At 33.4% G+C, this 17,074-nt stretch overlaps 2 protein-coding genes across 3 annotated transcripts in view; both read left to right on the top strand.

The window, feature by feature from the left end:
- Positions 1-1,072, top strand: part of LOC119541318 (killer cell lectin-like receptor subfamily I member 1) — a 47,470-nt gene extending 46,398 nt beyond the window's left edge. Inside the window, exon 9 of the transcript XR_005218228.1 lies at positions 1,038-1,072. The gene's annotated coding sequence lies outside the window, so the exon portion shown is untranslated. The remainder of the gene's footprint in view (positions 1-1,037) is intronic.
- On the top strand, positions 942-17,036 carry LOC119541320 (NKG2-A/NKG2-B type II integral membrane protein-like). Of its 2 annotated transcripts, none has more exons than XM_037845133.1 (6): positions 942-1,196; positions 1,583-1,690; positions 2,287-2,340; positions 2,850-3,001; positions 15,848-15,948; positions 16,260-17,036. In XM_037845133.1, the coding sequence occupies exons 1-6, from the start codon at positions 1,010-1,012 to the stop codon at positions 16,369-16,371; spliced, it is 714 nt and encodes a 237-aa protein (XP_037701061.1). In that variant the 5' UTR covers positions 942-1,009; the 3' UTR covers positions 16,372-17,036. The 2 variants fall into 2 exon arrangements, with proteins under 2 accessions (XP_037701061.1, XP_037701062.1); XM_037845134.1 differs by having other exon boundaries at positions 1,586-1,690.
- Positions 17,037-17,074: the final 38 nt, after the last annotated feature.

Consider the following 17,074-nt stretch of genomic DNA (forward strand, 5'->3'; position numbering starts at 1 on the left):
AAACTAGTCCTAGAGACACTAAGTAATTATTTAAAGGCCATACATTTCAAGTTGCGAAGCCAGAGTTAAATTCTAGATATCACTGGTGCCAGAGCCTTTTTTGACTGAATTATTAAATTACATTAACTGAATGGTTACAATTACTTACATAATCAAAGGAATCCTCACTGCCTTTGACAATCATAGTATCTTTCTGGAAGTCTGAACAAATTATGTTCTTTCATAAATGGTCTGCACAATTAGTTATCAACTTATGGTCTTGTATTTTTAGCCATTAAATCAATTGACAGTTATTTGTATAAAATAAATATTTAAAACATCTTTTTTTTGGTGGTGTTCCCAATAGTCTTTACATTGTGGATAAGTTTAATTAGTTTTTCAAAATTATAAAATATTTCCTTAAGTTTTTAATGAGTCCTCAAAACTTTCCATCCATTCATTCATAAGAAAAAGATCATATAAAACCCCTTATCTTCTTTAATAAATATATGAATATCACTAAATCAAAATAATTTAGTGTAATAAATGAAATGTATGCTAATTTTCCATTTCTCCTATCTTTAGAGCACTTATTTAACCTTTATTGTATTCCAAAACTATCATGAAAATTGCATACTTTTTTTGATATAGACTTTTAATATTTAACACATTACAATATTTAAATCTTTTTCTCAAATCTGACACCAAATAAATAAGGCTATTCTTATTTATGAACTTTGTTCCACAATAATTTAGTTTTCCATCACTCCAACCAATAGTATTTTGTCAAATGCAGAATATTTTAACAAATACTTACTACACCATGAAACAGTTGTTTAAAGCTTTATGTAAATTAGCACCAGACCTTTAGATTCTTCAACTGAGAAATGACGTCTGATCTTCACCTCACCTCCTCCCCTTCCCCGTCCGGTTTGAGGATACTAGGGATCTGTTATTATATACATCATGTATCAACTTCTTAAGCACAGTTGTCATTGAGCACAGTCTCTGTCACCACTGAGCTGCAGAGATGAATAACCAAGGTGTAATCTACACAGAACTGAATCTGGCCAAGAACCCAAAGAGGAAGCAAATCAAGCCTAAGGGCACTAATTGCTCCATTTCAGACACTGAGCAGGAAATAACCTATGCGGAATTAAAACTTCAAAATGTTTCTCATGATCCTCAAGGGAATGACGAGAATTCACACTGCAAAGGTAAACCATTTAATAGATTCTCAATATAACTGCTTTAAAATGTGCAGTTGAGATGCAAAGGTGAGGGAAAAGTAAAGATTACAGAAGGGACATGGATAGTCAGATTTAGCGAATAAGTTCATTTATTTTTTCATTTTTGTGCATCAGAGCTCAAAATATGGATATGGTATTCTAGTATGAATTCTGAAAAGTAATTTTATTCAGACTGTTGAAATCTGTAGGCTTTGATCAATACCTCAGGGAGCATTATATTTATTGAAAATTCAGTGGTATTTTCTGAGAGAAAGATAACAATGGAGGATGTGGTTTGGGGGTTCAGCATTTATGAAAATGATTCCCTATATGTAAACCAAACAATTGCCTCCATCTACCCTTTTCTTTCCAAGAAGATTTCCCATCACCTCGGGGAAGACTCATTGCTGGGATCCTGGGAATATTGTGTCTTGTCTTGATGGCCTCTGTTATAACCATGTCAGTCATAGTTATTACTGCAAGTAAGTTTTTGAGTGAACATAAGGGAATTTTTTTTAATGATGTTGAAAATTCCTCTAAATATTTCATAATATTAGGGGACAGAATTCTCATTTTAATGTATTTATTGGGACTAAATATATGTATTTGACTAAATGTGTAAAGGTTATTCTGAATTTATCAAAGTATAAATAACAGAATGTTTGCAGAATTTTTTAAAATTCTAACTACATATATATACTTAATTTTAAGTGTGTGTGTGTGTATATATATATATATATATATATATATATATATATATATATATATATACAGCTTCTGATCTCAAATCACAATTACTTGTTTTGGGAGAAGCAAGTTTATTTAAAAAACTTAGAAATACAAATGAAGATTTGAGAGTCATTAAACCAAATCCCGTACAAGAGGTAGATTTTGGACCATTTGGCTATTGAAATTGTTTCCTCCAAGACTTTAATTGTTAATTAATTTTCCTTGGTAAATATTTTTATTCAATATTGTTCTAATTCTAAATAGTATATGAAATTTCAAGCTAGGAAACTAAAATTATTATTTCTTAGTAGCAATATTAATTTTATAAGAACTACATTCATATTTCTAGCTCCTGAAATACAGGAACTGAAAAATTATTCCCTGATAAAAAGAACCCAGAAAGGTATGTAATCATTTTTAAATTTCTCATATATTGGTGCAGGTTATATTTTGTCTCTGTCTTATGCCACACAAATATGATAATAGTTTTTTAAAAAGTATAAAATTGAGCAATAAATTTTCACAAATAAGGATTATATAAGGGCATTCCTTATTGTCCAACAATAAGAAGTATTCATTTAAAATCACTTTTGTCAATTTGCTGTAATATTCTACTGTTATAATAAAAAGCAAATATTTTACTATTGTAATGAAATGGTATGGCTCAGTGATTTTTCAGGACATGTATAGGGTGGAGTTTTTGATTGATTGCTTTACATGGATAAATAAATTTGGGGTTAAGAGGCTGACCCTTTTCTGTATGTGGGGGCAGTTTGCTTTATATGTGTCAACCTGTGATGTGAGGGTGTGTATACAGGTTATATACATATATATGTTTATACCAATGAATACATGTCAGTTCATTTTCCTTTTTAAAATTCAAGTGGTTTCTGTACCATAATCTTTCTTCAGCCTCTCATTGTGGTCATTGTCCAAAGGAGTGGTTTACATATTCCAATAATTGTTATTACATAAGTGCTGAACGAAAAACATGGAACGAGAGTTTGATGGCCTGTGCTTCTAAGAAATCTAACCTGTTTTACACAGATAATGAAGAAGAAATGGTGAGATTTTAAGTGTTTCTAACATTTTCTTAAAAACTTACTTCAAATGATATCATATTTTTAGGACTCATCCATATATTTCCCATAGTTATAGTTTTTCTCAAGACTGTGTAAAATTCCAACTTGAATTTAGATTTGATTTATATTTTTATACCATTAATGTATATTTGCTTATTTTCAGTTCTTTGTTTTCATGAAAAATAATGTTTCTACAATGCTTTTTTCCCTAAAATTAACTTAGTTTAGTTTCACTATACATAAAAAATTAAAGTTATCATAAATGTGCAGATTGTTCACAAAAAGAATAAATAGACCCATTAACTACAAATCAGGTCAAGAAATAGAAGTTTCAGCCCCATGTATCCCCAACCTGTGCCTGCTCGCATCACTTTTTCCACCCTCTTCTCTAAAGCACTATCCTGACTTAATATATATTTAGCTTTGCCTGTTTTTGAACTTTTTATAAATGGAATCATATAGAATGCATTTTTGTGTCTGTCTGCTTTCAATCACATATATTTGTGCAATTCATCCATATTGTTGCAGTTAACTGTAGTTTGTACATTTTCACTGCTATATTATGTGAATATAACAATAAAAATCTATTGTACTGTGGAAGGAAATTTAGGTTGTTTGTATTATTTGGTTATTGTGAATAATTATTCTCTAAACACACTTGTGTATACTACCTGTATTCATAGGAATGAAATTGCATGGGCATAGTAATATATGTGGCAAAATTCTAAATTATTCCAACAGTTTCCTGTTTGATTGTCAAATACACATTTTATCCATTAGCGACTGGGCATGTCTCTCAATCTACATTCTCATAAAAACTTAGTACATCAGGAATTTTAATAGCAGAAGTTCTGGTGGTTATATAGCAGATAGCGGTATCATTATGATATTAATAGGCGTGTTCCTGATTACAATTAGTTTGAACACATTTTTATGTGCTATTAGCCATTGGAGATATTGAGGGCTTGGTTCTAGACCACAATAAAGTGAGTATCGCAATAAACCTAGTCACACAATTTTTTTTTTTTGGTCTTCCAGTGCATATAAAAGTTAGTCTGTTAAGTGCTCAATAGCATTATGTGTAAAAAAAACAAAAAAACAAAAAACAAAAAATAATTATATACCTTAATTAAAAACTCTTTATTGCTAAAAAATGCTAACCAACATCTGAGCCTTCAGTGAGCTGTAATCTTTTTGCTGTTGGAAGGTCTTGTCTTGATATTGATGACTGCTGACTGATCAGAGTGGTGGTTGCTGATGATTGGGGTGGCTGTGCAATGAAGTTTGCCACCTCGATTGAGCCTTCCTTTCACAAAAGATATCTCTATAGCATGCAATGCTGTTTAATAGCATTTTACCCACAGTAAAACTTCCTTCAAAATCAAAGTCAATGCTTTCGAACATGCCACTGCTTTATCAACTAAGTTTATCTAATATTCTACATCCTTTGTTGTCATATCAACATTGTTCACAGCATCTTCACCATGAGTAGTTTCCATCTTAAGAAACCACTTTCTTTGCTCATCCATAAGAAGCATTCATTAAAGTTTTATTATGATACTGTATTAAAGTTTTATCATAAGATTCTAACAATTCAGGCTCCATTTCTAATTCTAGTTCTTTTGCTACTTCTACCACGTCTGCAGTGACTTTCTTCACTGAAGGTTCGAACCCCTCAATGTCATCCATGAGGGTTGGAATCAACTTCCAAACTCCTGTTCATGTTGATATTTTGACCTCCTCCCATGAATCATGAATGTTCTTATTGGCATCTAGAATGGTGAATCCTTTCCAGAAGGTTTTCAACTGATTTTGTCCAGATCTATCAAAGGATTCACCATCTATGGCAGCTAGAGCCTAACAAAACGTATCTCTTAAATAATAAGACCTGAAAGTTGAAAATTCTTCTTGGTCCATTGGCTCCAGAATGGATGTCATGTTAGCAGGCACAAAAACATTAATCTTGCTGTACCTCTCCACTGGAGTTCTTGGGTGACCAGGTGCATTGTTAATAAACAGTAATATTTTGAAAGGAATCTTTTTCTGAGCAGTGGGTTTCAACTGTGGGCTTAAAATATTTAGTAAACCATGTCATAAACAGCTGTGCTGTCATCTGGGCTTTGTTGTTCCATTTGTAGAACACAGAGTAGCTTTAGTATAATTCTTAAGGGCTCTAGGATTTTCAGAATGGTAAATGAGTTTTGGCTTCAACATAAAGTCACCAGCTGCATTGGCGCCTAATGAGAAAGTCAGCCCATCCTTTGAAGCTTTGAAGCAAGACATTGACTTCTCCTCTCTAGCTATGAAAGTCTTAGATTGTATCATCTTCCAATATAAAGCAGTTTCATCTACACTGACAATCTCTTGTTTAGTATAGTCATCTTCATCAATTATCTTAGCTAGATGGTCTGGATAACTTGCAGCTTCTACATTAGCACTTGCTGCTTCACCTTGCACTTTGATGCCCTAGAGATGGCTTCTTAAACCTCATGAACTAACCTCTTGTAGCTTCAAAGTTTTCTTCTGCAATTTTCTCACCCCTTGCAGTCTTTATAGATTAGAAGAGAGTTAAGGTCTTGCTCTGGATTAGGCTTCAGCTCTAGGGAATGTTGTGGCTGGTTTAATCTTCTATCCAAACCACTAGAACATATTCCATATCAGCTATAAGGATTTTCACTTTCTTATCATTTGTGTGTTCACTGGAACAGCACTTTTAATTTACTTCAAGAACTTTTCCAGTGCATTCACTACTTGGCTAACTGTTTGCAGCAAGAGGCCTAGCCTTCAGCCTATCTTGGCTTTTGACATGCCTTTTCACTAAGCTTAATCATTTCTAGCTTCTGATTTAAAGTGAGAGATGTGTGACTCTTCCTTTCACTTGAACATTTAGAGGCCGTTGTAGAGTGATTTCTTGGCTTAATTTCAATATTGTTGTTTATCAGGGAAGAGGGAGGCCCAAGGAGGAGACAGATGAGGAATGACAGGTCAGTGAAGCAGTGAGAACACATACATTTGTCGATTAAGTTTGACATCTTATATTGGCATGGTTTGTGGCACCCGAAAACCATTACAATAGTAACATCAAAGATCATTGATCACAGACCACCATAACAAATATAATAATAATGAAAAAGTTTGAAATGTTGCAAAAATTACCAAAATGTGACAGAGACACAAAGTGAGCCCATGCTGTTGGAAAAATGGCACCAAAAGACTTGCTTCATGAAGGTGTGCCACAAACCTTCAATTTGTAAGAAATGCTGTATCCACAAAGTGCAATAAAATGAGGTATGCCTGTAATTTTTTTTGTGAAGGGTATGTTCCTGTTCTTGTTAATTTTTCCTACCTGGGTGCTCTTCTTTTCCTTTTAATTAGTTCTTGACCTGTTTTGGATATGAGCTCTTTCTTGATTTTATGAGATTCAAATAGCATTTTTCCCTTTGTGGCTTAGATTTGGGCTCTCATAAATAAACAGAATTTATTAATTGTAACATAATCCAATTCAGAATTTGGGGAGGATTAGTGCTTATTTTGAACCTATTTCAGAAATTAACTGAAGTTCATATTTTCCTGTATTAATCTGTTTTTCCCATTTACTTTATTTCTTAATTAAAAAAATTACTTTATACATTTAAATATACAATCTATTAGGTTTATTTCTTCTGATGCTCTCTTTGGGATGCTGCAAATTAGAATAAACATTGACCTTTCTATATAATTAACTAATTGATGGAGCATAATGCTTAGCAAAGATGATCATTTCTCCATTCCGTTCTATGCCACCTTTGTCATAAGTTAAGTATGTGGGTGTATAGGTGTGAGTATGTGTGTGTGTGTGTTCCTGGATATCACTTGTGTTCCATGGTTCAATTTTTTTTTTTTTTTGGCAGCAAGATCACATGGTCAAGTTTACTGAAGCTTCATATTAATTATTGATATTCAATATATTAAATAATTCCTTCACAGTGTTCTTCTTCAAGAGTACCATGTTATATTGAACTTTTAAATCCCTATATAAATACATTCATAAAAACATGCTGTGATTTTATTGAAATTATATTTTCAACAGATTGTTGAAAATTGACATCTTTTTGATATTATGTATTAACATGGTTTAGTCTTCCATTTATTTTTTCTCAAGACTTTTATAGTTTTGTGTATGTCTTGCACATTCAATTTGCTTTGACTCCAGTTATCTTTTTTTTTTTTTTCAATTTCTCCTCAATTTCTTCTTTAATTTATTTCTATCCATCATCATCCACCAAAACTTTCTGCCTCTATGCAGGCATACATCAGAGACAGTTCAGCTTCAGTTTTAGACCACTGCAATAAAGCAAATATCACCATAAAGCAAGTCACATGAATTTTTTGATTTTCCAGTGCATATAAAAGTTATGTGTACACTATACTGCAGTCTATTAAATGTGCAATAGCATTATGTCTTAAATAAAAACAACCAAAGTAGCTTAATTAAAGAATACTTCATTGCAAAAAATGCTAACCATCATCTGAGTCTTTCACAAGTTATAATTGTTTTCCTGCTGAAGGGTCTGGCCTCAGTGATAATGGTTGCTCACTGATCAGGATGCTGGTTACTGAAGGTTGGGGTGATTGTGGAAATTTCTTCAAATAAGATAACAATGAAGTCGGCCATATCAATGACTCTTCTTTTCATGAAAGATTTCTCTGTATCATGTGATGCTATTTGATAAAATTTTATAAACCCCGGAACTTCTTTCAAGATTGGGGTTTATCCTCGCAAACCCTGCCACTGCTTTATCAACTAAGTTTATGTCCTATTCTAAATACTTCAATGCCATTTAAAAATGTTTACAACATCTTCACCAGAAGATTCCATCTCCAGAAACTTTCTTTGCTCATCCGTATGAAGCAACTCCTCATCCATTCAAGTATTATGAGATTGCAGCAATTGAGTCCCATCTGCAGGCTCCATTTCTAATTCTAGTTCTCTTGACATTTCCACCATAACTGCAGTTACTTCCTCCAATGGAGTCTTGAACCCCTCAAAGTTATCCATGAGGGTTGGAATAAACTTCTTCCAAACTCCTGTTAACATGGATATTTTAACCTCTCCATGAATCACGAATGTTCTTAATGTCATTTAGAATGAAGAATCCTTTCCAGAAGGTTTTCAACTGACTTTTCCCAGATCCATCAAGAGAGTCAATATCTATGGCAGCTATAGCTTATGAAATGTATTTCTTAAATAAGACCTGAAAGTCAAAATTACTCCTTGATCCATGGACAGAAGAATAGATATTAGGTTAGCAGGCATGAAAACAACATTAATCTTGCTGTACATCTCCACCTGAGCTCTTGGATTACCAGGTTCATTTTCAATGAGCAGTCATATTTTGAAAGGAATCTTTTTTTATGAGTAGTAAGTCTCAACAACAGCCTTAAAATATTCAGTCAACGATATTGTAAACAGATGCACTGTCATCCAGGCTTTGCTGTTCCATTTATAGGGCACAGGCAGAGTAGATTTAACATAATTCTTAAGGCCCATAGGATTTTTGAATGGCAAAGGAGCATTAGCTTCAACATAAAGTCACCAGCTCTATTAATTCCTAACAAGAGAGTCAGCCTTTCCTTTAAAGCTTTGAAACCAGGCACTGACTTCTCCTCTCTAACTATGAAAGTCATAGATGACATCTTCCAATATAAGGCTGTTCCAACTACATCAAAAATCTATTGTTTAGTGTTGCCGCCTTCATCAGTTATCTTAGCTAGATCTTCTGGATAACTTGCTGCAGCTTCTCCATCAGTACTTACTGCTTCCCCTTGCACTTTTATGTTATAGAGATGGCTTCTTTGCTTAAACCTCCTGAACCTACCTCTGCCAGCTTTTAACTTTTCTTCTGCAGCTTCTACACCTCTCTCAGCCTTCACAGAATTGAAGAGAATTAGGACCTTGCTTTGGATTAGGCTTTGGCTTAGGGGATTGTTGTGTCTGGTTTGATCTTCTACCTGGACCACTAAAACTTTCTCCTTTTCAGCAATAAGGCTGTTTCAGTTTTTGTATCATTCATATGTTTGCTAGAGTAGTACTTTTAATTTCCTTCAAGAACTTTTCCTTTGCATTCACAACTTGGCTAACTGTTTGGAACAAAAGGCCTAGCTTTCAGCCTATCTCGGCTTTCCACATGCCTTCCTCACTAAGCTTAATCATTTCTAGCTTTTAATTTAACGCAATAGACATGCCATTCTTCCTTCACTTAAACACTTAGAGAACACTGAAGGGTGAGTAACTGGCCTAATTTCAGAATCATTGTGTCCAGGGAACAGGGAGGCCCATGGAGAGGAAGAGAGATGGGGGAACATCCAATCTTCATTGGAGGATGGCCAATGACATCCGGAAAACCTCCATTAGCTGGGAAGACATGTGGTGGCATCTGCTTGCTCCCGGGTTGTGTTTCAAAATGGCATTCTCCAAAATGTCTGCATCAGCTTCCAATGGCTGTCTTCAAATTGTCTGTCTCAGCTACAGCTACTCCCTCAGCTTCTGTGCATTCTTCAGAGTCCCTCTTGGCTGTCTCCAGTTATCTTTTGTATTTACTCTTCAGCTATTGCTAACATATCACACTACAATAGGTTTGTGTACATTGACCTTATATCTTGCAACTTGCAAAACTCACTTTTTAATTCAGATAATTTACCTGTAAATAAATACCTTTAGGTTTTCTACACATACAATTTTATCATCTATGAAGTGCCAGTTTCATTTCTTCCAATTAATATATATTTTATTATTCCTTATTCTTTTCAATTGTAAAGGTTGTCCAGTTCAAAGATGATTGAAAATAGCGACATAGGACATCAGGTCTTATTTACCTATATCAGAAGGGAAACTTTAAACATTTCGTCATTGAATAGGTTTCCTGTTCTTTTTGCTATTGTTTTGGTGATAATTCTATCTGAATGAGGGAGTTTCCTTTTTTCTATTTTAACATATTTTTGAGGTATAATTGATATGCAATGAACTGCACATATTTAAATCACATAATTCATAAGTTTTGATATATGCATACAACTTGTGGAACCATCAGGCAATCATGGATCTACTTTCTTTACCATGGATTAATTGCTATAGTCCAGAATTTTTTATAAATAGTCATACAATACATATTCATCTTATCTGGATACTTTCATTCAAAATAATTAATTTGAGATTCATCCATGTTGTAGGGTGTTTCAAGAATTTATTCCTTTTTGTTGTTGAATAGCAATTGTATAGATATATCATAATTTGCTTATATGTTTGCATGCCAATGTACATCTGAGTATTTATATTAAGGCGGTGATTTCATCTGTTCTTTCTGTGTTTTTTTAAAATTGAGGGGTGATTCACCTGCATTCAAATGCATAGACTTTAAGGATACAGTTCAATCACTTTTGACAAATGTATGTCCCCGTGAACCCAACTCCCCAATCAAGACAGAATATTCCTCCATCCCATAAGGTACCTGGGTATCTATGCCTAGTCAAACGTCACTTTTGAACTTCTTATTTCTGACATTATACCTAGTTTGCCTTATGTTAATGCAGCACATGAATGGAATCAAACAGTATAATATTTTTGTAACTGACATTATTCATTCAACATAGTATATTTTTTTCAGATTTAGCCATATACCAGTAATCTTTTCCTGTGTACTAATCCAGTGAATACACATTCCATAATTTGTTTATCTGTTCAACTGTTGATGGACATTTGAGTTGCTTCCAGAATTTTGCTGTTATATAGAAAACTATCATGATGAATTTTGTACAAGAAATTATGGGAACATATATTTTCAATTTTTGTTGAATTAAATTGGAATTGCTGGGTTAGTTATAGGTGAAGTGCATTTTTAAAAGAAATTATAAAAGAAAAATTGGAATATTGTTTCCTATGTGTTTACATTTTCCTGTCCTAAAATTGTATGTGTGTTCACTTGCTTCACATACTTGTTAACACTTGGCTTTGTTAGTCGTATTTTCAGGTTATCATTTTTTTGAGTGATCTTTGGTGTTTCAGAAAATAGATTTCATCACCCAAATTTCTTGTTCATTAGTATGCAATTGTACATTATATATTTTTAATGCAATTTTATTGAGATATATTCATATAACATACAATCCTCCAAAGTGTACAATCAGTTGTTCACAGTATTGTTGTATAGTTGTGCATTCACCACCACAGTCTTTGAACATATTCATTATTCCAAAAACTAAAATAAAAATTAAAATAAAAATGAACATCCCAAACATCCCATTCCCCTCCTCCTCCCATGTTCATTTACTTTTTTTTTAACTCAGTTTTATTGAGATATAGTCGCATACCATACAATCATGTATGGTGTAGAATCAACTGTTCATAGTACCATCATATAGTTATGCCTTCATCACCCCAATCTCTTTTTTTTTTTACTGCTCACATTTTATTTTTAATTAAATTCAGTTTTATTGAAATATATTCACATACCATACAATCATCCATGGTGTACAATCAACTGTTCACAGTACCATCATATACTTATGCATTCATCACCACAATCCATTTTTTTTTAATTTTTATTGGGATTGTTCAGATACCATACAATTATCCAAAGATCCAAAGTGTACAGTCAGTTGCTCCTGGTACCCTCATATAGCTGTGCATCCATCCCCACACTTAATTTTTGTTCAATTTTTAGAACCTTTTCATTACTCCAGACAAGAAATAAAGTGAAAGATGGAAAAAAAAAAAAAAAGAAAGAAAAAGAAAAGGAAACTCAAATTCTCCCATATGCCTAACTAACCCCCCTCAATTGTTGACTTGTAGTGTTGGTATAGTACATTTGTTACTGTTCATGAAAGAATGTTGAAATACTACAAACTGTAGTATATAGTTTGCAATAGGTATATATTTCTTCTCTATATGCCCCTCTACTATTAACTTCTAGTTGTATTGTCATACATTTGTTCTGGTTCATGGAAGAGTTTTCTAATATTTGTACAGTTAATCATGGATATTGCCCACCATGGGATTCAGTTTTATACATTCCCATCTTTTGACCTCCAACTTCCCTTCCGGTAACATATATGACTCTAAGCTTCCTGTTTCCACCTCACTTACATGCCACTCGGCACTGTTAGTTATTCTCACATCTTGCTACTGACACCTCTGTTCATTTCCAAACATTTAAGTTCATCCTAGTTGAACATTCTGCTCATACTAAGCAACCACTCCCCATTCTTAAGCCTCGTCCTATATCTTGGTACCTTATATTTCATGTCTATGAGTTTACATATTATAATTAGTTCTTATCAGTGAGACCCTGCAATATTTGTCCTTATGTGTCTGGCTTATTTCACTCAGTATATTGCCCTTGAGGTTTTGATATCAACCCATTTTTTTTTTTTAAGATGGTTTTGTTCATACCCCATTCATTTGATCCTAAGTAAACAATCGATGGTTCTCTGTATGGTCACATATTTATGTGTTCACCACCTTCACCACTATCTATATAAGGGCATCTACATTTCTTCCACAAGGCAGGAGGGAGCGTCAAAGAAGGTAGAGAGGGAAAAGAAAGAGGAAAAAAAGACAGCCAGGAAGTAGCAAAAGGAAAAGCAACCCCAAATCAAAGTAGGGTAAAGAGCCAGACAGCACCACCAATGTCAAGTGTCCAACACACCTTCTCTATCCCCCCCTCCTATCTGCATTTACCTTGGTATATTGCCTTTGTTACATTAAAGGAAGCATAATACAATTATTCTGTTAGTTACAGTCTCTAGTTTACATTGCTTGCATCCCTCCCCCAATGCCTCCCCATTTTTAACACCTTGCAAGATTGACATTTGCTTGTTCTCCCTTGTAAAAGAAGATATTTGTGCATTTTATCACAATTGTTGAACACTCTAGATTTTACCAAGTTACACAGTCCCAGTCTTTATCTTTCCTCCTTTCTTCTGGTGTCTCACATGCTCCACCCCAATCTATTTTTGAACATTTTCCTTACCAAAAAGAATCAGAATAAGAATTTAAAAAAAGGTAAAAAAGAATACCCAAATCATCCCCCCCCATCCTACCCTATTTTCCGTTCAGTTTTTAATCCTATTTTTCTACTCATCCATCCCTACACTGGATAAAGGGAGTGCGAGCCACAAGGTTTTCACAATCACACTGTTACCCCTTGTAAGCTACATTGTTATACAATTATCTTCAAGAGTCAAGGCTAATATGGACCACACTCCCCTTTGTCTAGTTTATGGATGGATGAGTAGAAAAAAGGGGGAAGAAAAAAAAGAAAAAAAAAAAGGCACCCAGTGTTCTTTTTTACTTTAATTGTTCTTTTTCACTTCAATTTTTATTCTTATTATTTTTTTGTGTGTGGTCATGAAAATGTTAAAAATTAATTTTGGTGATGAATGCACACCTATATAATGTTACTGTAAACAATTAAATGTATGCTTTGTTTTGTATGACTGCATGCTATGTGAATATATCTCAGTAAAAATGAATTAAAAAAAAAAGAGTCAAGGATACTGGATTGGAGTTTGATAGTTTCAGGTATTTACTCTAGATATTCCAATACATTAAAACCTAAAAAGTGTTTTCTATATAGTGCGTAAGAATGTCCACCAGAGTGACCTCTCGACTTCATTTGAAATCTCTCAGCTACTGAAGCTTTATTTTGTTTCATTTTGCATCCCCCCTTTTGGTCAAGAAGATGGTCTCAATCCCATGATGCCAGGTCCAGATTCATCCCCAGGAGTCATATCCTGCATTGCCAGGGAGATTTACATGTACATTATATTTTGATATTTTTATATCAGTAAGATATATAGGCATTTCCTTTCTTTCATTTCTGTGTATAGAATTTATATCTTCTCTTTTTGTTTGATCTGTCTGGCTGGAGGTTTATAAATTCAATTGATCTTTCAAAGAACAATGTTTTGTTATATTTACTTATTATTTCCCACTTTCATTGATTTATGCCCATATGTTTACACATTTCTTCCTTCTTGATTTGGGTTTAATTTTTTTTCTGTTTCTATTTTTTTATGTGGAAGCTAAGATCATTAAGTTGAAACATTTTCACTTTTATTAAATATTCCTTTAAGTCTGTAAAGTTAACTCTCAGTACTCTTTAGATATACACCACACATTTTCGTATGCTGTGTTTTCATTTCATTCTTTTCAATTTTTTTTTTTCTAATTTTCGTTGTGATGCTCTCTTTGACCCCTTGGGTTATTTAGATTCTCCATAATTTTTTATTATTGATTTCTAATTATGTTCTGTTGAATTCAAAGAAAGTACTCTATGGTTCCATTCTTTAACATTTACTGAAGTTTGTTTTATGGCCCAAAATATGGTCTAACTTTGTGCGTGAACTATGTGCATTTGAAGATTGTGTATTCTTTGCTGTTGTGTGGAGAATTTTATACATGTCAATGGTGTCATTCAAATCTTCAATATAGTTAATGATTTTCTGTTTATATGTCCTATGGAGTACTGAGAGAAGAGTCCCAAATGATACAGCTTTAAGAACAGCATAATTAAAAATATATTATATTCCAAAATTTTTAGTAGCTAGCCTTATGTGTAACACTCACGGTAACATAGAATGTGACTTAGATTTTCACTCTTTTGCAGAGTAGCAGTTACAAGAGGACCTCATGACAATTTCAAATGCAGGCTACGAGCTGTTCCAAACTGTATTAACATCTTAAAATTTTAAACATTTGATTTTGAGATAGTTATAAACATGCTATATCCTCTTTGCTAGTGCCGCTGGACAACCTAGTGGCCCTGCAGGGAGGTGTGTCTGGTGCCTTCTGGGTAAAGAGACTTCCTGGGTGGAGCCTTATTATGGGCTCCTCTTTGCTATCCACCCTCCTTTCGTGTCTCTTGGTCGGGGAGGAGAAGCTCTTCCTTCCACTCCTTACTGTTAGCAGAGCTCTTGGTGGAGCCTTCTCTCCAGTAGAGCCAGGTTTACCTGGTATTGTTGCAGGGCTCTTTTTCAATCCAGAGGTGGAATGAACTTACCTGAGCCACCTTCTGTTGCCAGGTTGGGGGTCAGGAAATTCCAGGTCTAAGTTTCTTTCTTTTCTTTCTTCTGTTGGGCAGAGGGACATAAGATACCCTGCCAGTCTGTTTTTCCTCCAGTCCTGGGGTCCCAAATAATTTTACCTTTCTCTTTTCACCTTGCAGAGTTGACTTTTGCTGATGTCTTTCCTCATTTCCAGGGTTTATAGTTGTACTTAGCAGACAGTTGCAGGGGAAAATGCGTTTTGTCTGGACTCTTGGTATTCCACCAATATAGAAACAGATAAAAGGGGGACTAATCTAGTGAAAGAACACAGTGAGGCCCAGAAAACAAATTTTGGCTTTCATGTCATTTATCTCCCCAAGGGCAACCCTTTAATTTCATTCTCAAAAGCCAAACTCTAAGAAACATAGAAAAATTACATTCATTTAAAGGGAAAAATATCACAGTATATGGAAACATTTTTAAAAATCATTGTTATGTTAATTTTATTAACCTGGGTAGCTATTAAATGACATAAATCTCCATTTTTCTTGAAGAAAAATAAAACTATTAGGTAGAAAAATTTATGAGTTAATTTGCAGTCAAAAGTACAAACATTCTGAAAGTTTTTGGCAATACAAAAAAGTGGTTTTCAACTTTAATATATTTGTATTGTTAAAACAGAATCTAGCACTCTCGTTTTGAATTGAAAATTAATGATCATATGAAAGAAAACACTACCTGCCTTTTAAAATATATTAATCTTAAAAATGATTATCGAAATGGAATTTCTTTGTTTTCTGATAGAGTGTGCTAAGTACCCTATCATTAGGATTGTGGGTTGGACTGTCTCGTAAAAGCAGTAATCATCCATGGGAATGGATAAAAGGCTTCATTTTCAGCAAAAAGTAAGTTTTTCTGAATGATGCTATATAGAAGAAAAGATATAAAAAAGAAAAATTCAGAATAAGATTAATAAATCCTTTGCATTATAGATATGTAGAAGCATTGAAAATTAGTGACATGTAATGCCAGTATAAACATTAGTTAAGAATGGTATATTCATTGGTCAAAAGAACCAGTTATTACTAATATTACATGAAAAATGGCATTATCTATTTTTGAAATATTCTTCTAATGCTGTTATTTGAAAAAAGACATTGTTTCATAGATTTCCCCTAAGAAATATAGCTGAATTCTGTACTTTTCTCTATTACAGGGTGAAAAATTCACAAAATCCTACATATAGCTGTGCTATGCTACGCTTAGATGGCCTTCAGGCAGAGACTTGTGTATCTCCAAAACACTATGTTTGTAAGCATGAGTTTTAGAGTTAAAACGCCTGAGTCTGGAGTCCTTGAAGTTACTTTATATATCATGAAATGGAAATAATATGATTGCAACTGTCTTATAATGAATTATATTATTTGTTCTAATAATGAAAATGTATTAAAACACTTATTGAAATATAGTATATAAACAAAAAAAACACGAATCATTACATTACCACTCGATAATTTATCACAAAACAAATACACCCTTGTAACTTTAACATAATTCAATATTAAATAAAATAAAATTGGCAACTCAGAAGCTCCACTCCTACAAGCTCCTATCCACTACATCATGCCCAAACTCACAATCATCTTTTTTTAACACCATAGATTTGTATTGACTTTTAACATTTTGTGTATTGGAAATAATGCTGTAGTAATTATTTTGTGTCTGGCTTCTTTTGCTCAGTTTTATATTTTGGCATTCATATGTCACAAAAGATCACATATCATATGATTTCGTTTCCATGAAGTGTGCAGAATAGGCAAATCCATACAGATATAAAGTGCATTAATGGTTTCTGAGGGCTGAGATGGGAATGGGAATGACTGTTAACGGAGAAAGGATTTCTTTTAGGGGTGATGAAAATTTTCTAAAATTAGATAATGGTGATGATTGCAAACTCTGTGAATATACAAAAAAAAAAAAAAAAAAAAAAAAACCCAGCGAATTATGCAATTTAAATGGCTGAATTTTAAG

This window comes from Choloepus didactylus, chromosome 8 (assembly GCF_015220235.1).
Source record: "Choloepus didactylus isolate mChoDid1 chromosome 8, mChoDid1.pri, whole genome shotgun sequence".
NCBI classification, from domain to species: Eukaryota; Metazoa; Chordata; class Mammalia; order Pilosa; family Megalonychidae; genus Choloepus; species Choloepus didactylus.

Bases quoted from the DNA above. Each gene is read 5' to 3' on its own strand.
- LOC119541320 (XM_037845133.1), top strand. From the start codon at position 1,010: ATGAATAACCAAGGTGTAATCTACACAGAACTGAATCTGGCCAAGAAC. The intron at 1,691-2,286 runs GTAAGTTTTTGA...TCATATTTCTAG, and splicing joins AGTCATAGTTATTACTGCAA to CTCCTGAAATACAGGAACTG. The intron at 15,949-16,259 runs GTAAGTTTTTCT...TCTCTATTACAG, and splicing joins GGCTTCATTTTCAGCAAAAA to GGTGAAAAATTCACAAAATC.